This window comes from Leucoraja erinacea, chromosome 20, assembly GCF_028641065.1.
Source record: "Leucoraja erinacea ecotype New England chromosome 20, Leri_hhj_1, whole genome shotgun sequence".
NCBI lineage: Eukaryota > Metazoa > Chordata > Chondrichthyes > Rajiformes > Rajidae > Leucoraja > Leucoraja erinaceus.
This window is the reverse complement of record NC_073396.1, coordinates 9,391,807-9,414,276: the sequence shown is the minus strand read 5'-3', so window position 1 is coordinate 9,414,276 and position 22,470 is coordinate 9,391,807. Positions and strand designations below refer to the sequence as shown.

The following is a 22,470-nucleotide window of genomic DNA, read 5'->3' as shown; positions in this document are numbered from 1 at the left end:
TTTATGTACCTTGCATTGATGCCTTTATGGTCATCTGGGCGGCACGGTGGCACAGCGGTAAAGCTGCTGCCTCACATCACCAGAGACCCGGGTTCGATCCTGACCTCAGGTGCTGTTCGTTTTTACGTTCTCCCTGTGACAGTGTGGGTTTTCCCAGGGAGCTCTGGTTTCCTCCAACACTCCAGAGGAGTGCAGGTTTATAGGTTGATTGGCTTCTGTAAATTGTAAATGACCCCCAGTGTCTAGGATAGTCGGCGCAGACTTGATGGGCTGAAGGGCTTATTTCCACACTATCTCTACGGCGTAGAGAATTGTAAGGAGGCATTAAATTTTAGTTAGAACAGTGCATATTGAGTTTGACTGGGGCGGTAGAACTCATGTAAAGTTGTTGGAAAGAAGCATATAGTGCAGAAAGAAATTACAACTATATGTTGTTTTGCTTTTTAATTGTTGGAGCAGCCAAGACGGTAAAGTGATCATCTTTTCCTTATTTTCTTTGAAGGTTGGACCAGCGGGATCACAGTTTGGCATCCTCGCCTGCCTTTTTGTCGAGCTCTTCCAGAGTTGGCAGATCCTGGCGCGGCCTTGGAAGGCCTTCGTCAAGCTGGTGGGCCTGGTCCTCTTCCTCTTTGCCTTCGGCCTCCTCCCGTGGATCGACAACTTTGCCCACATCTCCGGCTTCATCAGCGGGTTCTTCCTGTCGTTTGCATTCCTCCCCTACATCAGCTTTGGGAGATTTGACTTGTACCGCAAGCGATGTCAGATCATGATCTTCCTCGTCACCTTCGTGGGGCTGTTTGCAGGGCTGGTGGTCTTGTTCTACGTCTACCCAATAACCTGCGAGTGGTGCGAGTATCTGACTTGTATTCCCTTCACCGATAAATTCTGTGAAAAATATGACCTCAACGCACATCTACACTAGTCGGTCCGCTAGGCGCTTCAATCAATGTTACAGATTTGGTTGTCAGCAGTATTTACATCACGGGTTGTCTACGGAGAATATACTCCACCAACACATTGGCGGTGATGTTCAAGTCGTCCTTCAGATCCTCGCCTGATGTTGCCTTTTCTAAAATCAAAAATTGAATTTAGCACTTGATGTTCAATTTACATCTCGGGACTGTGGACACCATCTCCAACTATGATCTATGTGCCTTTCCCATTATTTTTCAACCAACGTTTTGTGCTGCCAATTTTGTATTACACTAGTTTTAGCACTAAATCAAATCTTGTATTGTTTACTACTGCTAAAGTGGTGATGGATTGTCGGTAGTGTTTTAGCTACCGTTAGACTGGACTGCAGGTTTGCAGGATACATTATGGAAGCCTTACTGAATCTTCAGTTTTAAATTTGAACATTGTCATTATCTTTCTCTTGTCTTGCTCTTGAAATGGTATGATGACATTACAAGACGCCCCCACCCCACCCCCCCCCCCCCCCCCCCCCCCCCATCCATCCAGCCAGGATAGATTGCTGTAAAGCACATGAAAGTTGACATATATCATTCTTATTTCAAAATAATCGAATCCTTGTCACGCCCTCCCCAACTATTGTGAAATCTGCCGTTTTCCTGACTTTGGAATGTCCGACAATTATTGTACTGCTGGTTTCAGGTAGAAATGTCAAAAGACATGGAATTTCAAACCGTAATGGATCAGGATTAAATTTACCTTCGCACCCAATATCAGAATAATGGAACTTAAAAAAAATATCCTAGCTATGTTATTGTTTCTTGTTTTCCACTCCAATCATGATGTATTCTGAGGGACTCAATCTGTTGCAAGCAGCAGAAATTGGATCTGTGATTAAAATTGATGATTTATAAACACTAACCATGTCTCTGACAACAATAAAGGTTCATTGGCTATTATTTGGTGGGTTATTGAAGCCAACCAGAAGGTAAGGTTCTCCTTTGATGTTTGGGTATTAAGGTGCAACATTTTTCGAGTGTGATCACTTAATTGTGATCTGAAGTGCTTGAACAAGGGTCTCGACCCGAAACCTTCTCTGCAGAAATGCTGCCTGCCCCGGCTTTTTGTGTCAATCTACGGTTTAAACCAGCATCTGCAGTTCCTTCCTACACTTAATTGTGAGATTGTCAAGACATGTCATGAAGTCTAGAATGCCTTCAAGGTTACAGTGCATCTTTGAAGCATGCCAACTCAAGTTTCGCCTCCACAAAATCACCAAGCAGGAATGAGTAGGAGGGAACGGCAGATGCTGGTTTAATCCGAAGATGGACGCAAAATGCTGGAGTAACTCAGCGGGACAGGCAGCATCTCTGGAGTGAAGGAATGGGTGACGTTTCGGGTCGAGACCCTTCATCAGACAGAGTCGAGGGAGATACAGATATGGAATGGTAAGGTGAAAACGAGAGATCAAACGGGGTGAAGTTTGAGACAAATGTAGAATAGATCATTGTTAGCTTGGGGAAGGTGACAACGAGGCATACAAAGATAAAATTTAATCATGGAAACAATAAGACGAGTCGGAGAACTAGGGACGGGGGATGGATGGAGAAAGGGGGAGAGCAAAGGTTACTTGAAGTTAGAGAAGCCAATATTCATACCGCTGGGTTGCAACCTGCCCAAACAAAATATGAGGTGCTTTCCTCCAATTTGCGCTGGGCCTTGCTCTGACAGGAGGAGGCCCAGGTGACAATAGGTGCAGGAGTAGGCCATTCGGCCCTTCGAGCCAGCACCGCCATTCAATGTGATCATGGCTGACCATGGCATGGTGACCTCCCTCTACAGGTGGGTTTCTCTGTTCCACAGAGGCCGAACCAGGCCTGCCGCGCAGTTTGAGAGTCCAAAACCGTCTAGATCCTAATAGTTTAGTTTGGAGATACAGTACAGAAACTGGCCCTCCAGCCCACCCTGACCAGCGATCAACGCACATTAACACTATCCCATGCACACAAGGGACAATTAATTTTATTAATTCCAAGCCAATTAACCTAAAAACCTGTACGTCTTTGGAGTCTCAGAGAAAACCCATGCGGTCACAGGAAGAACGTACAAACTCCATACAGACAGCACCCGTAGTCGGGATCGAACCCATGACTCCGGCAATGTAAGGCACCGACTCTACAGCTGCACCACCGTACCACTCAGTATTTGGATGTTCAAATGTACTTATTATTGTTTGACTATCATAAAGCATAGAGATTAATACCTGTGTAAACAGCAAATTTTAAGATGCTCATTTGTTTGGGGAAGTCCAGGCTTTCTGCTTTATCATGACTTATAATCGCTATAGAAATTGCATTATGGTTTCAAGAAGTCAAAAACATAATTGGGAGCAGCTGAGATCATTTCATGCTGCTATACTTCTGATTAGAATCATTCTGATCACTTGGTTTGAAAACATGGTGGAAAAGTACTGACCAGCTGAATAGTTGAGCCACTGGAAATATTAATTAACCAGAAATGAGTTTAAATATTTATGCTTTTTCCTTGCTATCACGACATCTGTGAAGAAATCACAGTTCATGTGTAATAAATTGCCACCCATCTTTGAAATCTAGAATGTAGAAACGAGGGACTGCAGAGGCTGGTTGACACAAAAGGACACAAAGTGCTGGAGTAACTCAGCGGGTCAGGCAGCTTATCTGGAGTAACATGGACAAGTGACGCTTCGTGCCGGGACTCTTCGTCAATTGTGTGCTAAAGTTTGAAACCTTTTTTTATCGGAAGTTTTTTTTTTTTGCTCCCTGTGTTTTTGTTCGTGTTTTTATACTTTTGATTTTTTTTCCAGTCTTTTCAAAATACTTGCCTTTTAAATGACCTTGACTCAGCAGGGAAGCTGATGACATTTCATCATAGATTCACTGCTTGTTCAACCTGTGTATTTAATTCTCCCTGTTGAAATCCCAGGTCGAAATCTGTATTAGCCCTGTCCCACGGTGTGAGGTCATTCTAAGAGCTCTCCCGAGTGTTTAAAAAAAATCAAACTCGTGGTAAGCACGGAGAATGAACGTAGCGGGTACGTCGGAGCTCGGGGACGTATCTTAGCGCTAACAGCAGGTACTCGGGAAGATTCGCTAACGGCAGGTAAGTACGGGAAGACTCGTGAAGATTTTTCAACATGATGAAAAATGTCCATGAGAGCCCCGAGTACCGACGAGTGGTCATTACCGTAGATCTCTGAGTTCGAATCAGGGCAAACTCGAGAGAGCTCTTGGAATGAACTCGTACCGTGGGACAGGGGTTTATAGCTACGATTTGTTTGAGCATCTTTACATGGATTTTGAGTCTATGTTAAAATTTGGTCTTGCTCTGGACTTTTATTATTACCAGCAAAAGTGTAATAAAGACCCACGTATGATTAGCCTCCAGTATGGGACGGACGTGCTAATTTAAAGGTTGTGTGTTTTTAGGTCTGGATGTCACGTATTATTGAGGCTGGAACAAACTAAGTTGCAAACTTTCACAAAAATTGTGTTATTAAAAAGCACTGATGGTGATGTATTAACTATTTATTCATTTTGACTGTGTTTAAATTATACTCTAATATTAAATTGAAAATTATGTGACGTCGACCCGTTCTGGACACTTGCCTAACATCTCATTATTAAATCTTCTTTAATAATGTAATGCTATGAATTGGAAGGAAGGTAGAGGCGAAGCATCTCAATCTGGTAATATTGTAACAGTTTTATTGAAAATATTGTAAGTACAGAGATACACCAGTTCACTAAGTATAGAATACATCACAGACAACATATAACACCAAGAAACGGAGAAGAATTTTTGGCAATATGATGATTACCGCAACTGAAACAAGGCAAATGATACATTATTTAAACCTCAACAGGTTGTTAATAGAGCATTCTACAGTGCTGAAATACACGTGGAATAATATGAAAGATAGACACAACATGCTGGTGTAACTTAGCGGGTCAGGCAAAGGACAAAATGACATTTATTGTCACATTGGTGTCGTGAAATTTCAGTTGCCATTGCAGCACACCAATAAATAAACACAACATTATAGAATTTAACATTAAACATAAAACCCATCCACCCGCAGCGGGATCAATGTTTCCCATTGTGAGGGAAGGCAGCAAAGTTCAGTCCACTTGCTCCATGTTCACCCCGTGGTCAGGGCCAATTTGAGGCCTCCGCAGTCGCCGCTGCGATCAGGCAGCATCTCTGGAGAAAAAGGATGGATGATGTTTCTGAAAGAAGGGTCCCAACTTGAAACATCACCCATCCTTTATCTCCAGAGATGCTGCCTGACCCTCTGAGTTACCCCAGCACTTTGTCTATCTTTGGTACAAACCAGCATCTGCAGTTTTTTTGTATCTACAAGGAATAGTATAGTTGACTAATTGTTTTAAAGGTTTCAGGCTGGACAGATGAGGTTAACATTACCCTTCCGTGTTTGGCAGCCTGAATTTATTAAACTTTTCTTGAAAGGTACCATACTAAATCTAGGATTTGAGCAAGGATCAAAACACACATTGTGGAAAACTCGGTCTGAAGAAGTGTAGGAAGGAACTGCAGATGCATGTTTAAATCGAAAATAGACACAATATGCTGGAGTAACTCAGCGGGACAGGCAGCATCTCTGGAGAGAAGGCATGGGTGACGTTTCGGGTCGAGACCCTTCTTCAGACTGAAACGACACCCATTCCTTCTCTCCAGAGATGCTGCCTGTCCCATTGAATTACTCCAGCATTTTGTGTCTATTTTCGGTCTGATGAAGGGTCATGGCCCAGAATGCCGCCCCTTCATTCCCTCCATAGATGCTACCTGACTGGCCGAGTTCTCCAGCATTTTGTGTTTTTGGACAGAGTTCCAGCATCTGCAGTTTATTGTGCCTTGACTTGAGGAAGGACATTCAGATATTGTATTTGATGGAACGTCATTGTAGAATGAATAGCCGGAATCAAAGGTTTTAGTTGAAAGTACTGAGCATTACCATTGAATAATGTCGACCTGAATTCCTATATAACCATATAACATATAACAATAACAGCACGGAAACAGGCCACCTCGGCCCTTCAAGTCCGTGCCAAACACTTATTTTCCCCTAGTCCCCTATGTTTCGTTAGAAATCATCGAGAGCCAAATACACTCCGCTCCATTAACCAATGATTAATATTCAAATCCCTGAACCAATTAATTCATTATATTTGTTATTCATAGTCTGAAGAAGGGTCTCGACCCGAAACATCGGCCATTCCTTTTCTCCAGCCATGCTGCCCGTCCCGCTGAGTTACTCCAGCATTTTGTGTCTACCTTCGATTTGAACCAGCATCTGCAGTTCTTTCTTACACATTCATTGTATTTGATGGACAACCGGAAACGTCACTCATCCTTATTCTCCAGAGATGCAGCCTGAATAGCTGAGTTGCTCCAGCACTTTGTGCCTCTCTTCCGTATAAAATAATTATCTGTAGTTCCTTCCTACACCATATTTAAAAATGTTTGTCCAAGGATGTGAGTGTTTTTTTGCAATTCTATTTGTGTATCTGACAACCCAATGCATGAACATTGAAATCCAATTTTAGGTAACATCGCGTCCCCATCCTTTTTAACCCCCCCCCCACCAACCCCCCCCCCCCACCACCACCCACCACTGTTTTCTGTGTCCTATTCTGGTGTGCACCCAATTCTCTGACTATCCTGCCTCCCTTCCCCCCCCCCCCCCCCCCCCCATCTGCCGATCAAAACCCTCACCTGTACCCACCTATCACTTGCCAAGCCCTGTCCCACGCCTCTTCCAACATGCCCCCCTCCTCTACATTCAGTCCAAAGAAGGCTCCTGATCTGAAAGGTCGCGCATCCATGTTCTCCTGTGATGCTGCCTGACCCGTCGAGTATTCCAGGACATTGTGTCTTTCTTTGGCAGTTTAGTCCAGTTTAATAATTCTGCATGGAAACAAGGCCTTTCAGCCCATTGAGTCCATGCCAACCATCGATCACTGGATCACTCTCATTCTATCCCATTTTCTCATTCACCCCCCTACACACTTGGGACCGTTTACAGTGGCCAATTAACACATACATTTCCAGTTGCTGGAATGATTCATGAGGCCAGGTGGAAATTAATGCAAAATTTAATAGGGAATAAATTGGACGGGTTTATTTAAGTTAGATTTCGCTGCCTGTATACACACTTGACACAGTTGAGAAACACCCACCTCCAGATGAACAATTTTAGTTAATTGCGATTTTTTTGCAGGTTTTAATCTATCTAAAATAAACTGGAATACCGACTGTGCGTAGTTGAAGTTACAGGCTGAAGTTTAATGTGAACGGCAAAAATAATGTGGAGAAATTGAAGACGGCCGTTTCGAGGGAGAGAAAGACTAATCTATGTGACTCGACTGGACATAACTCAGAAACCACTGTTTCTCCGCAGGTAAGCGCCACCTCCGAGAACGTATTCCATCTCCGTAAACGTGAGTGAACCCACTGCAATGTCAGAAGGTCCACGCTCTTTAAAGCCTGCTTTCCGGTAGAATGTAATCAAGAAATCTTCGCACATGAGAACAGCTCGTTTGACTGCGGGTAGACAGCGTAGGTATTGCAAGTATCTCCACAGTATGATGGGACCTTTGCCCTGCTGCCGGCATCTGTGGTGAACAGCCAAGACATGGATGTGGACAGTCGAACCTCCTGGAACGTGGATAGTCATGGCATCCTGCATTCAATGGAATACTTCACGTTAATTTCTACCATGCCAAGAGTGAGCAATTATGCGTACATTCACATTTCTATAGCAAACAACCTATTAATAGTTGATGCTGCCTGGCCCACTGCGTTACTCCAGCACTTCCTCTCTTTTTTCCAGAAATACATTGATCCATAAATCATAGGAGTGGGATTAGGCCATTTGACACATCGAGTCTACTCCCATGGCTGATCTATCTTTCCCTTTCAATCCCATTCTCCTGTCTTCTCCCCATAACCCCTGACATCCTTACTGATCAGGAATCTGTCAGTCTCTGCCTTAAAAATACCCACTGACTTAGCCTCTGCAGTGTCTGTGGCAATGAATTCCACAGATTCACCACCCTTAGACTAAAGAAATTCCTTCACATCGACTGTCTAACGGTATGTCCTTTCATTCTCAGGTTGTGCCCTCTGGTCCTAGTGTGTAGGAAAGAACTGCAGATGCTGGTTCACACAGAAGATAGTCAAAAAATGCTGGAGTAACTCAGCGGGGTAGGATACAGTGGGACACCTGTCCTGCTGAGGTACACCAGCATTTTGTGTCCACCCTCTGCTTCTGGACTCTCCCTCCGATGGGAACATTCTCTCTACACCCACTCTACCCCAGGCCTTTCACTGTTCGGTAAGTTTCAATGACTCCCTATCCCATGCCCACGCCCTCACCCCCCGCCCGTCCTTCTAAACTCCAGCGAGTACAGGCCCAGTGCCATCTGATGCTTCACAGAAAAAGTTCATGTCATAGAAACATAGAAAATAGGTGCAGGAGTAGGCCATTCGGCCATTCAATATGATCATGGCTGATCATCCAACTCAGTATCCCATACCTGCCTTCTCTCCATACCCCCTGATCCCTTTAGCCACAAGGGGCACATCTAACTCCCTCTGGGAGCAGAATTAAGCCATCGAGTCTATTTTGTATTAAAAAAAACTGTCAATGAGTGATTTTACACCTGATGTACTTTGACTATTTTTAATTTAACAAGGAGAAAATTCTAAAAATTAATGCCAATCTGAAAGTTGACTAAGAATATACGAAAGCATAGCATAGTATCTGGAGCAGGTTACCTGATGGCTGTGGTATATTGAATTAAAAAATCATGCACCTGCAAAGTCCTGATCTTGGCTAGACCATGGTAGATAGTCAGAAAGATAAGGCTCCCGATGCATGCAACAGGAGCCCTGTAAGCCAATGCTTGGTCCCAGCACTGTTACAGCTGCTCAGCTTTGCACCAACATCGGGGATATACTGTCAAAAACAATGTATCCTTGATCCCCAATGATGTCAGTAGCTCGGGTTAAGTGCATTTCAAACGTAAGTGGTTTAATCATGAAACAAATGTTTCTGTCATGCTCTATTAGAAGAAGGATGAGAGGATATCTTCTTGAAACATATAAGATTATCAGTCTGAAGAATGGTTTTGGCCCGAAACGTTGCCTATTTCATTCGCTCCATGGATGCTGCTGCACCCGCTGAGTTTCTCCAGCATTTTTGTCTACCTACGATTATTAAGGGTTTGGACACACTAGAGGCAGGAAACGTTCCCGATGCTTGTATTAGTTTTCTTTTAGATTAGCATCCAAAATGTAATATTTCTGAGTACTAGTTTCTAACTACTTAATTTCCATCATGTTACTTGCTCTGTACTCATTTCTCATCTGTGCTTTCTATTTCCCAAAGTTGCAAATTATAATGCAATAGAATGAATAGATAATGCAAGATAGTATGTTTAGTTTTACAAATCTAACAGCTTTGGCGCATACAAACGTGGGATTCGGAACAAGGTAAAGATTGCTAGAAATGCAGGCTTAAAAACTAACACCAGAATAAAGACTATACAAACCTAGATGAGAAAACACCATCGGGTAACATCTCAGGAGAAGATGGCTAGGCGACGTTTGGGGTGGTGACCCTTCTACAGACATCCCGACCTGAAACGTCGCCTATCTATGGTCTCCTGGACTGCTCCAGTATCCTGTCTTCTTTTGCAAATCAGAATCAGTAGCTCCTTGTTTGCACTAAGTTAACCTAGATGTTGGAAATCTGAAGCAAATGGATGCTGTAGGAACCATTAAACAACTCCCTGCCTGAGGTAATCTGTTGCTGCTTCTGATATATCCTGGTCTTTCCTTGCTTCGAGTACCCCCCCCCCCCTCACTCACTCCCCCCACCCATCCCCCCCCCCCCCCCCCCCCCCCCACCCCCCCTCCCCCCAAAATTCAGTCTGAAGAAGGGTCTCGACCCAAAACGTTACCTATTCATTTTCTCTGGTGATGCTGCCTGGCCCGCTGAGTTACTCCAGCATTTTATGTCCACCCTTGAGCAAGTTGGAATGCATAGGAAGGAACTGCAGATGCTGTTTAACACTGAAGATAGAAACTAAATGCTGGAGTAACTCAGAAGAGACAGGCAGCGTCTCTGGAGAGAAGGAATGGGTGATGTTTGTGTCTATCTTGAGCCAGTTGGATATCTACGGCAGGGAGAGATGAGGTTGGTGCATTGGGATGAGGGTTCACCCTCATAGCTCCACCATTAGTTTGGTTTAGTTTATAGTCATGTGCTCTGAGGTACAGTGTAAATGTTTTATTTTGTTGAGTGCTATCCAGTCAGCAGAAAGAGATACATGATTACAACCGAACCATTTACAGTGTATAGGTAAGGGAATAATGTTTAGTGCAAGGTAAAGCCAGCAACATCCAATCAAGGATAGTCCGAGGGTCACCATAGAGGTAGGTAGTAGTTCAACACTGCTCTCTGGTTGTGGTGGGATGATTCAGTTGTCTAATAAGAGCTGGGAAGAAACTGTTCCTGAATCTGGAGGTGTGCGTTTTCGCACTTCTATACCTTTTGCCTGATGGGGGAGGGGAGAAGAGGGGTACCCTCTTGATGGCTCCACCTCCATTTCCAAGGCTCGTTACTCAATCAACATTCAAGATTACTTGTGCTTCCACATAGAAACATAGAAAATAGGTGCAGGAGGAGGCCATTCAGCCCTTCGAGCCAGCATCGCCATTCATTGTGATCATGGCTGATCGTCCCCTATCAATAACCTGTGCCTGCCTTCTCCCCATATTCCTTGACTCCACTAGCCCCTAGAGCTCTATCTAACTCTCTCTTAAATGTCGCCAACTGACCAATTGCCTTAACACCAAACCCATCGCCTTCACTTATTTCCATCGAGGTTGAGCACGCGTTAATTTTACTCCAGTTTTCTCTTTGTTGCCATCAGATCTGCCCTTTTGCCCCCTGCTGCGTTGCTCCTGGGATGCTGCACGTCCTTCTATGTTGAGGAACTAAAACAAACTTCAGGGGGAACTGTGTAGGAAGGAACTGCAGGTGCTGGTTTACACCAGAGATGGACACAAACTGTTGGGTTTGGCACGGGAACAGTGGGACAGGGTCAGGCACCGTGTGTGGAGGGGGAGGGGTAGTCGACGATGGGGTAGAGGGGTAGAGATGCTGCCTGACCCACCCAGTTACTCCAGCACTTTGTGTCTATATTAGGCATTAACAAACTCTTGCTTTTTTTTTTGCTTCTGGAAAACCTGCTTGTCTTTGGGATGTGGGAGGAAACCCACGTGGTCACAGGAAGAATGTGCAAACTCCACACAAACAGCACCCGAGGTCAGGATCGACTCCGGGTTTCTGGTTTTGTAAAATTCTTTCCCCCCCCCCCCCCCTCTCCCCCACATACTATTCACTGAGTCTGAGCAAAGTTACCTGATGCGACTAAGACTTTGCCTCCATCACAGTGAGGATGTGCTTGGTGAACTCATTGTGGTGGATGTTTAATTTGTGTTTATTGTATGTTTTGTTATTATTGATTCTGTGTATGACTGCAGGCAACATAATTTCGTTCAGACCGAAAGGTCCGAATGACAATAAAGGATCTGTCTGTCTGTCTGTCTGTCTGTCTGTCTTTCTGTTTCATGACCAGGGCAAGTCGGTGGTGGGATTCAATTTAACAATGCTAAGTATCTGACCTGCGACAGTTTGTCCTTGTCCCATCCTGAACCGATTACAAAGGCGACGAGCCTCCCCTCTTCAAACCAGCCCAGGGACAAGTCGGGGCACAGCTCCAAGAAATGTCTCACTTCGTCCATGCGCAGAGGACACTCTCCAGAGACAGAGATAAAAGCTGAGGACAGGAAAACAGAGACAGTGAGAGTTGGTACGTTGGTATATTTCACAGTGTAACATTTCACCGTGGTTTATTATTTTCCGGAGATACACCGCGGCCCGCCGAGTCCGCACCGACCAGCGATCCCTGCACATTAACAGTACTACACACTCACACTCACACTCACTCACTCTCACACTCACTCACACACTCACTCACTCTCACACACTCACACACCCACGATAGACAATAGGTTCAGGAGCAGGCCATTCGGCCCTTCGAGCCAGCATTCAATGTGATCATAGCTGATCATCCCCAATCAGTACCCCGTTCCTGCCTTCTCCCCATATCCACTGACTCCGCTATTTTTAAGAGCCCTATCTAGCTCTCTCGTGAAAGCATCCAGAGAACCTCCCTCCACCGCCCTCTGAGGCAGAGAATTCCACAGACCCAGTCTAACCTGTACGTCTTTGGAGTGTGGGAGGAAACCGGAGCACCCGGAGAAAACCCACGCAGGGGACGGGGAGGAGACCGTACAGACAGCACCCGTGGTCGGGATTGAACCCGGGTGCCTGGCGCTGAGGCAGCAACTCTACCGCTGCGCCACCGTGTTTACGAATATCGGATTCAAGGACAGGAGCTACATTTGAATGCTGGTTTGGGTCGGCGACCCGCAGTTTGTGTCGTGCGGGGACTTGATTCACGGCGATGTCTACATGACTGAGTTAAACGCCCTAGTTTAAAAAAAAACTTGGTATAATCCGGCCGCCACATATTCGACTTGGGAACGGTTCGGGTTACGAGCAATTCCCGGGAGCGGATCCCTGTCTTTAAGCCGGGGATGAAAATACATGAGCATTGCCGTCAAACAAAAACTGTACAACACGCGAACCATCGCCTGTCTGCCGACTCATTTCGGCATTAATGTAATTTGCCCATATCAGTGCTCCATGATAGAGCAGTGGGGGCATCATCATGCAAGATAATGTACCGGGTTATTCACTTGAGCGAGAAAATGAACGCGAAATAGACCCTGCTGGAAATGTGAAGTTCTGGCGAAATGTGGGCGCGCCTTTTCTCCATCCACGGATGCTGGGGAAGTTTGAGTTTTGCGAGGTCTGGATCCGCTGGATATTACTCAACGTTATGAACCCAGTCAGTGACAGTCGTAAGGAACTGCAGGTGCTGGAGTGCTCAGCAAAATACAAAGTGCTGGAGTAACTCAGCGGACCAGGCAGCATCTGTGGATGGAATGGATAGGCGACTGGAGAGGGATCCCGACCCGAACTGTCTCCTCCTCTTCATATTCCCTCCACAGATGCTGTCTGATCCGCTGAGTTACTCCAGCACTTTGTATTTTGCTGAGCACTCCGGCACCTGCACTTCCTTACGTCTCCAAGGTAATTTAAAGCCAGCTAACACAGACAGAGACAGCTGTCGAGGATTAGCAGCGAAAATAGTCACAACATGCTGGAGTAACTCAGAGAGAGACAGAGAGAGGAAGAGACAGAGAGACAGAGAGAACAGAGAGAACAGAGAGACAGGAGATACAGAGAGACAGAGAGACAGAGAAACGAGAGACACAGAGAGAACACGGAGAGACAAAAAGAGACACAGAGAAACAGAGAGACACAGAGAGAAACAGAGAAAGAGAGAGAGAAACGGCCCGCCCGTGGAATTGGCGCTAACTTTAATGGATGAAGGTATCTATCCCGGGGCAAGAACGGGACTAGATACACGAGAGACTGTTTATGCTGGAATTCTGAGCAAAGAACAAACTGCCGGAGGATAGACACAACATTCTGGAGTAACTTAGCGGGTCAGGCAGCATCTCTGGAGAAAAGGAATAGGTGACGTTTCGGGTCGAGACCCTGGAGGAACTCAGGAACAAGGGTCCCGACCCGAAAGGTCGCCTGTCCATTCCCCTCCACAGACGCTGCCTGGCCAGCTGTCGTAGAATCATTCATTGCCACAGACGGCGGTGGAGACCAAGTCAATGGATATTTTTGAAGACGGAGATAGACGGATTATTGATTAGTACGGGTGTCAGGGGTTGTGGGGAGAAGGCAGGAGAATGGGGTTGAGAGGGAAAGATAGATCAGCCACGGCTGATGGGCCGAATAGTCTAATTCTGCCCCTAGAGGTTATGAACAGTGTGGGAGCATGTCCCATCTACACTAGTCCAAGCCTGTCCTATCCATGTACCCGTCTAAATGTCCACACGTAGGAATTGCAGATGCTGGTTCAAAACCGAAGATGGACACAAGCAGCTGGAGTAACCCAGCATCTCTGGAGAGAAGGAACGGGTGACGTTCCGGGTCGAGACGGCTTCTTCAGACTGAGAGGCAGGGGGAAGGGGCAAACGAGAGATATAGAGTCATAGGGTCCGGGTGATACGGTGTGGAAACAGACCGTTCGTCCCAACTTGCCGGCACTAATATCCACGTGAATACTGTTTACAAGCCCGTTTTGCCCATGCAAGTAAGACTTTCATTGCTGCGTTATTGGTATATATCATAATTGACCACTCCTGTGGTAGCCGAAACTCCGCTGCCTTTCTGATGCCCCTGCTTGTACCTCATAGAGTGATACAGTGTGGAAACAGACCCTTCGGCCCAACTTGTCCACACCGGCCAATATGTCCCAGCTACACTAGTCCCACCTGCCTGCGCTTGGTCCATATTTCTCCAAACCTGTCCTTCCATGATCCTGTCTAACTTTTTCTTAAATGTTGGGACAGTCCTTGCCTCAACGACCTCCTCAAGCAGCTTGTTCCATGCACCCACCACCCTTTGTGTGAAAAAGTGACCTCTCAGATCCCTATTAGATCTTTATCCCTTCACCTTGAACCTATGTCCTCTGGTCCTCGATTCCCCTACTCTGGGCAAGAGACTCTCTGCATCTATTCCTCACACTTTGGACAAATTGAATGAACGGAGATGCCACAGGTCCGCTGCTCCCAACTCACCTTCTCTCTCGATCTCGAACACGCTGATGGCATCCTCCAGGGTGAGGTTGCGGAACTCGCTGGCCGGCAGCGTGTGGCGTCTCCGACCGCGGGGGCTGGAAGCCACGGAGTAGCGCAGGGCGAAGGGTTTGAGGAAAGGCGAGGCGGAGGTTGGGGCCATGGGAGCGGCGCGGCGGGGCTGGGACTGTGGCTGAGGCTGCGGCTGAGAGGCGGCGTTGACCGAGACGTGCTGGATGCCCGCACACTCTGCCTGTCCGCTCGGGCACACGTTCTCATAAAAGCAAGAGCTGATTCCCGTGCACAAGAAATTCATAATCGGATTAAACACTCAGCGGGAGACGCAGACTGCCTGGATGACAAAAGCGATTAGAACATTCACACTGTTTACGCACGCTGCTGGTAATAAACTTATATAGCGCTCCTTTCCCCGGCGAGGCTACTTTCGCTGACCTATTTGGATGAAGGGCAAAACAAAGCGAGCCTATGCATATGCATGAAAACACACTAATTCCAGCTCCCAAACTGACCCAGCGCTCCCCGTGGCATTACAGAACCATTAGTCACATTATAAGTTGTACATTGGGAAAATTCAAATCAAATCTGCAATTTAAAAACAAATAATTGTTCCGACGCCTATGTCTGGTCTCCACCCGCAGCATAGAAGTAGGTGTAGGAGTAGGCCATTCGGCCCTTCGGGCCAGCACCGCCATTCAATATGATCACAGGTAGACAAAAATGCTGGAGAAACTCAGCGGGTGAGGCAGCATCTGTGGAGCGAAGGAAACAGGTGACGTTTCGGGTCGAGACCCTTCTCCAGACTGATGTGGGGGTGGAGTCTCGACCCGAAACGCCACCTATTCCTTCGCTCCATAGATGCTGCTTCACCCGCTGAGTTCCTCCAGCATTTTTGTCTACCTTCGATGCTTCCAGCATCTGCAGTTCTTTCGTAAACTCTTCAATATGACCATGCCTGTTAATCTAAAATCTGTACCCCGCTCCTGCTTTTACGTCACCTATCGTTCTCCGTTGAGATACCGCCTGTCCCGCTAAGTTACTCCAGCTATCTTATGTCTGGCGGTCAGTTGCCTATTCAGTTTATTCAGTTACAGTGAACAGTTTTTTGTTGCATGCTAACCAGCCAGGCAGAGAGACAATGCATGACTACAATCGATCCTATGTGTGGGAAGGAACTGCAGATGCTGGTATATACCGAAGATAGACACATAATGCTGGAGTAACTCAGCGGGACAGGCAGCATCTCTGGAGAGAAAAAGGAATAGGTGACGTATTGGGTCGTGACCCTTCTTCAGACTATCCCTTTTCTCCAGAGTTGATGCCTGTTGATGCTGAGTTACTCCAGCATTTTGTGTCTATCTTCGGAATAAACCAGCATCTGCAGTTCTTTCATACACACCTAATTCTTTGCTTGCCTGCCGTTGCTGGAGCGAATTATTGGTGATTTTCTCCAGGTCTGTTATACTTTGTGACCGATGATTTCTGTTCGATTAAAAAAAACCCACAAGTGCTGGAAGTGCTGGAGAAACTCAGCGGGACACAGAGATGCTGTCTGATCCGTGCAGTTCCTCTAGCAGTCATAGTCATAGTCATAGAGTGATATTGTATAGAAACAGGCCCGCCGGCCCAACTTGGCCACACCGGCCAACATGTCCCATCTACACGAGTCCCACCTGCCCACGTTTGATCCATATCCCACCAAACCTGTCTTATCCATGTACCTGTACAACAGTTTCTAAAACGTTGGGATAGTCCCTGCCTCAACTACCTCATCTGGCAGCTTGTTCCATACACCCACCACCGTTAGTGTGAAGAAGATTCCTATGGAGGTCTCGTGTAGCTGGGACATATTGGCCGGTGTGGGCAAGTTGGGCCGAAGGGCCTGTTTCCGCACTCTATGACTCTCTATGAAATCTTTGAGTACTTTGTGTTTTGCTCAAGATTCCAGCATCTGCAGGCTTGTGGCGGCCCTTACCACGTTTTGCCTGTATTTCATTCATTTGTTCCATATCTCTCTATATCGCTGTATCCCTTTCCCCCCCCGACTGTCAGTCTGAAGAAGGGTCTCGACCTGGAACGTCACCGAGTCCTGTTCTCCAGAGATGCTGCCTGACCCGCTGAGTTACTCCAGCATGTTGTGTCTATTTTCTCATCCCTCTGCAGGTTGACCTCAGTAGGCTGAGTTGGTTCATGGGGCGGATGCGGGATGTCCAGACCCTGCCCCACGGTCGGGGCGGGAGGGGCTGTGTGGAGCTGGGGTCGTGCATTCCTTCCACCGTTTCTGGGAGTGGGGAGGACCTCTTCCAGATGACTGTTCTTCAGTCTGATCAACTGAAACGTCATCCATCCATGTTCTCCAGAGATGTTTCCTGAGCTGCTGAGTTACCCCAGCACTTGGTGTTCTTAGTGCGAGGTTAACATCAGTGCTGGACGTCTGAGAGTGTTTGCAGTTCATGAAGATTATGGGGGGAATGGCTGATGGGGATATGGTGCGCAGAACTAGCACGGTGCCGCAGTGGTTGAGTCGCTTTCTTGCAGTGCCAGAGACCCGGGTTCGATCCCGACCTCGGGTGCTGTCTGTGCGGAGTTTGTACATCCTCCCAGTGACCGCGTGGGTTTTTCTTCGGGTGCCCCCTACCCCCACCCCCCCCCCCCCCCCCCCCCCCCCCACACACACACACACACACACTTCAAGGACGTAGAGGGTTGTTGATGTCATTGTAAATTGTCCCTAGTGTGTGTAGAGTGGTGGTGTGTGGAGATCGCTGGGCGGCTAGATCTCGGTGGGCCGAAGGGCCTGTTTCCGCGCTGTATCTCTTAAAAAAAAACTGTGACTGGTGGTGCTGTTGGAACTGAACGATGGGTTAGCTGACTTTGGCCACAGTCTGTGCAAGGGCCTGCCTTTTGGACTTGGTATCTCCTCCCAGTGGCCTCACGGAGTCTGGCTGGCCGCCCCTCCGCCCACCCTCCCTCCCTCCCTCCCTCCCATACAAGTCATTCCTCCAGTGAAGTTTCCAGTTAGGTACGAGAACCTTGAAGCTCCCTCACACCTGATGTGTTCAATCGTTTTTTTTTTTATTGTCACGTGTATCCTAAAGTACAGTCAAATTTGATTTTACCATAAAGTCATACCAAGAAAAGCACCAGGATACAAAACTACATGAAAATGATTAAATATAAAAAGCCACCACAGCAGCGTGTGATAATCTCTAGGGCACACAACAAGAGCAGAGACCCACAGCCATCGGTCCAATGTCCGGCCCACACACACGCTCCTTCATTGCTCCGTCTCTTGTAAGAAAGTGGCCGGTTCGGGAACTCCAAGCCACGGAGTGCTTGCTGCATCCGCTCTGACGTCGGAGTTTGGAGCATCCCGACGAGAGGGCTTGTACACCAGGCCGTCTGTAGCGGCGATGACAGAGGGTTCATGGCCCCGACCACGGGTGAACAAAGGAGGAAGATTGACTGAACGTTATTGTTTTCGGTCAAGAGTCAAGAGAGTCAAGAGTCAATTTAATTGTCATTTGGACCCCTTGAGGTCCAAACGAAATGCCGTTTCTGCAGCCATACATTACACACAAATAGACCCCAGACACAACATAATTACATTTTACATAAACATCCATCACATAGCTGTGATGGAAGGCCAAAAAAACTTATCTCTCCACTGCACTCTCCCCCCCCCCGATGTCAGTCAAAGTCAAAGCCCCCGGCTGGCGATGGGCGATTGTCCCGCGGCCATTGAAGCCACGCCGGGTGGTGCGAGGTCGCACACCGGGTCTTGGTGTTGGAGCCCCCGGTGTGCGCTCGCAGAGTCCCGCGGCCATTCCAGCCGCGCGGGGCAGTGATGTAGGCCCCGCTCCAGGAGCTCTTCTACCCCGCAACTCGGGCGGGTCAGTGAAGAATGTTGATTCCACTGTGGTGGATGTTTATGTTAAATTCTATTGTGTGTTGGGTTCTTTTTGATTGTATGGCTACATGGTAACTCAAATATCACTGTACATTAATGGTGCATGTGACAATAAATGTGAACGTGAACTTGAACTTTTCTTCTGCGGTTGGGGCGATCGAAACATCCGCAGTCGGCGACCAAAGACCTCGCAATGGGGTGATCAAGGTTCCCGCGATCGGGGCGGTCGAAGCTCCTGCAGATGTAGTTCCCGAAGTCGGTCGAGTTGAATGGGTCCTTTGAAATGTCTAAAACTGATTTCAGGGTTCTCAAATTAAGCTGTCTAAGTCCCGCCGACAAGTTTCAATAAGACCCTGTTTTCATTCCCTCTTGGGCGTGTAGCAAAGTTTAGATTTTCTACCATCTAACATTTACATAGAAACATAGAAACATAGAAATTAGGTGCAGGAGTAGGCCATTCGGCCCTTCGAGCCTGCACCGCCATTCAATATGATCATGGCTGATCATCCAACTCAGTATCCCGTACCTGCCTTCTCTCCATACCCCCTGATCCCCTTGGCCACAAGGGCCACATCTAACTCCCTCTTAAATATAGCCAATGAACTGGCCTCACTACCCTCTGTGGCAGAGAATTCCAGACATTGTGTGAAAAAAGTTCTCATCTCGGTTTTAAAGGATTTCCCCCTTATCCTTAAGCTGTGACCCCTTGTCCTGGACCCCTAACATCGGGAACAATCTTCCTGCATCTAGCCTGTCCAACCCCTTAAGAATTTTGTAAGTTTCTATAAGATCCCCTCTCAATCTCCTAAAGTCTAGAGAGTATAAACCAAGTCTGTCCAGTCTTTCTTCATAAGACAGTCCTGACATCCCAGGAATCAGTCTGGTGAACCTTCTCTGCACTCCCTCTATGGCAATAATGTCCTTCCTCAGATTTGGAGACCAGATTTACGACCATTTCAAGTCAAGTTACAAAGCCCTTGCTGTCCAAGATATCTGTCCAAGATATCTACATACCTGTATCTAGTCACATTTGGTCATGATACCTCTAAACCTTTTCTATCCATGAACCTGTCTTCTGTGGGCAGGTGGAACTAATGTAGATGGGACATCTAGATAGGTAGGCATGGGCAAGTTGGGCTGAATGACCCGTTTCCTTGCTGAATGACTGTGACTAAGGGTCTTTTAAACATAATGTACCTATTTCGACAGCTTCCTTTGACCGCTTGATCCATTTACCCACCAGTCTCTGCGTGAAAAAGTTGCCCCTCCCTGGTCCCTTTCAATTCTTCCCCCTTTCACTTTAAGTCTAGTTTTAGTCTCCCTTACCCTAGGGGAAAAAAACCTCATCTCCATCCCTCAGGATTTTAGATACTTCTGCAAGATCACTCCTCAGCCTCCGATTCTCCAGGAGAAAAAGTCCAAGCCTCTCCATCCGACCAAAGCAAATAGACTTGACCTGAAACGTCACCCGTTCCTTCTCTCCAGAGATGCTGCCTGTCCCACTGAGTTACTCCAGCTTTTTAGTGTCTCTCTTCCAAATAAAGTAGTATTAATGGGCTCACATCAATGCAGTGGTTAACTTAAGGGAATCAATATATGTAGCATCTGTGATGAAAAGTAGTGCCAGGTACTTATTGGAGATGGAAGGAATTGTCGATGCTGGAATCTTGAGCAAAAAATGAAATACAGGAGGAACTCAATGGGTCCGTGGAATGCATCTGTGGAGTGAAAGGATTGACGACAATTCAGGCTGGGACCGCTCCTCAGCCTCGAGTTGGATAATGGTGCCAGTCTATGTTTGGAACAAGGACTGGTCAATCCAGCGAGTACAGGCCCAGTGCCGACAAACGCTCATCATAGGTTAACCTCCTGAATGATTCCTGGGATCATTCTTGTAAACCTCCTCTGAACCCTCTCCAGGGCCAGCACATCCTTCCTCAGATATGGTGCCCAAAATTGCTCACAATATTCCAAATGTGGCCTTACCAGCGCCTTATAGAGCCTCAACATTGCATCCCTGTTTTTGTATACAAGCTCTCTTGAAATGAATGCTAGCATTGAGTTGGCTTTCATTACTACCGATTCAACTTACAGATTAACTTTTTGGGAATCCTGCACCAGCACTCCCAAGTCCCTTTGAGCCTCCGATTTCTGGATTCTCACCCCATTTAGAAAATAGTCTCCGCCTTTATTCCTACTACCAAAATGCATGACTCCACACTTTGCTACCCTATCCTCCATCTGCCACTTCTCTGCCCACTCTCCCAACGTGTCCAAGTCCTTCTGCAGAGTCCCTGCTTTCTCTACACCACCTGCCTCTCCACCTATTTTCGCATCATTCACAAACTTTGCCAAAGCCTTCAATCCCCTCGTCCAAATCATTAATATACAAACATAATACACAATATGTAATTTCCTACTGAAGAAGGGTTTTGGTCCGAAAAGTTGACTATTTCCTTCGCTCCATAGATACTGCTACACCCGCTGAGTTCCTCCAGCACTTCTGTCTACCATGTAATTTCCTACTTCCAGTCCTTATGTTATATTCGAACTCATTTCAATTTCAGTAATAGGGACTTTTTTCTTGTGATCATCTCCGCATTTGATGCCACAAATATTTAGCATATTAGTATCACAGAGAGCTGCAAAAAAAATGGCTTCATGTTAAGTAGACTTGCATGCTGCCCATTGTTTGAATCTAATCCTTACTAATGAGATTTTTCTAAATGACCGACTACTTTCAGTGGCGAGGGAAAGCTGCTGAAGATAATGATGATGATGGTGTGAGGCTAAAATAGATCTTCAATGTTTATGTACAAATAACATGCTGAAAGTTGAATCAATTAGACGAAGATAGCTGTGTCCTCCAGAATTTAAATAAAAACCTAGAAAAATTGCAATAAGCTAAAAACAGACGTAGAAACATAGAACATAGGCGCAGGAGTAGGCCATTCGGCCCTTCGAGCCAGCACTGCCATTCACTATGATCATGGCTGATCATCTAAAATCAGTACCCCGTTCCTGCTTTATCCCCATATCCCTTGATTCCTTTAGCCCTAAGAGCAAAATCTAACTCTCCAGACTGCTGGAGGAGCTCCATGGGCCAGGCAGCCTATGTGGGAGGCAATGGAGAGATAATACTTTGGATCAGGACCCTTCTTAAGACCGGGGCCGCACGGTGTCCCAGCGGTAGAGTTGCTGCCTTACAGCGCCAGGGACCACGGGTGCTGGTGGTACGGAGTTTGTACGTTCTCCCCGTGACCTGCATTGTTTTTCTCTGGGGGCTGCGGATTCCTCCCACACTCCAAAGACCTACAGGGTCTATAGTTGGCTTGGTTAACAACATAGAAACATAGAAAATAGTTGGAGTAGGCCATTCGGCCCTTCGAGCCACCACCACCATTCAATATGATCATGGCTGATCATCCAAAATCAGTACCCCGTTCCTGCTTTTTCCCCATATCCCTTGATTCTGTTAGCCCAAAGAGCTCTCTCTTGAAAACATCCAGTGAATTGGCCTCCACTGCCTTCTGCAGCAATGAATTCCACAGATTCACCACCCTCTGGCTAAATAAATTCCTCCTCATCTCCTTTCTAAATGTGCGTCCTTTTATTCTGAGGCTGTGCCCTCTCCTTGACCCTCCCACGTGGAAACATCCTCTGTGGCGCCACCTAGTGGTTAGGCCACTTACTGAGCGAACCCTCGACACTTGGGCTGTCAGGGTCACGTGACTGTGTTTGGCGGGAAGGAGCCATCATGCGGTTAAGGGGTG

General features: G+C 46.7%; 2 protein-coding genes across 6 annotated transcripts in view; one reads left to right on the top strand and one right to left on the bottom strand.

The window, feature by feature from the left end:
- Positions 1 to 1,446, top strand: part of rhbdf1a (rhomboid 5 homolog 1a (Drosophila)) — a 230,213-nt gene extending 228,767 nt beyond the window's left edge. For all 5 annotated transcript variants that reach the window (XM_055651194.1, XM_055651193.1, XM_055651196.1 and 2 more), the window contains one exon: positions 503 to 1,446. In XM_055651194.1, coding sequence (XP_055507169.1) covers positions 503 to 922 — 420 coding nt within the window. In that variant the 3' untranslated portion in view covers positions 923 to 1,446. The remainder of the gene's footprint in view (positions 1 to 502) is intronic.
- A 5,785-nt stretch (positions 1,447 to 7,231) lies between these two features.
- Positions 7,232 to 15,275, bottom strand: LOC129706746 (serotonin N-acetyltransferase-like). The gene is made up of 3 exons (XM_055651192.1): positions 14,773 to 15,275; positions 11,668 to 11,822; positions 7,232 to 7,654 (listed from the first exon to the last, which is right to left on the bottom strand). Exons 1-3 carry the CDS (start codon positions 15,083 to 15,085, stop codon positions 7,349 to 7,351), a joined length of 774 nt encoding a protein of 257 aa, XP_055507167.1. The 5' UTR covers positions 15,086 to 15,275; the 3' UTR covers positions 7,232 to 7,348.
- Between the last annotated feature and the right edge of the window lie 7,195 nt (positions 15,276 to 22,470).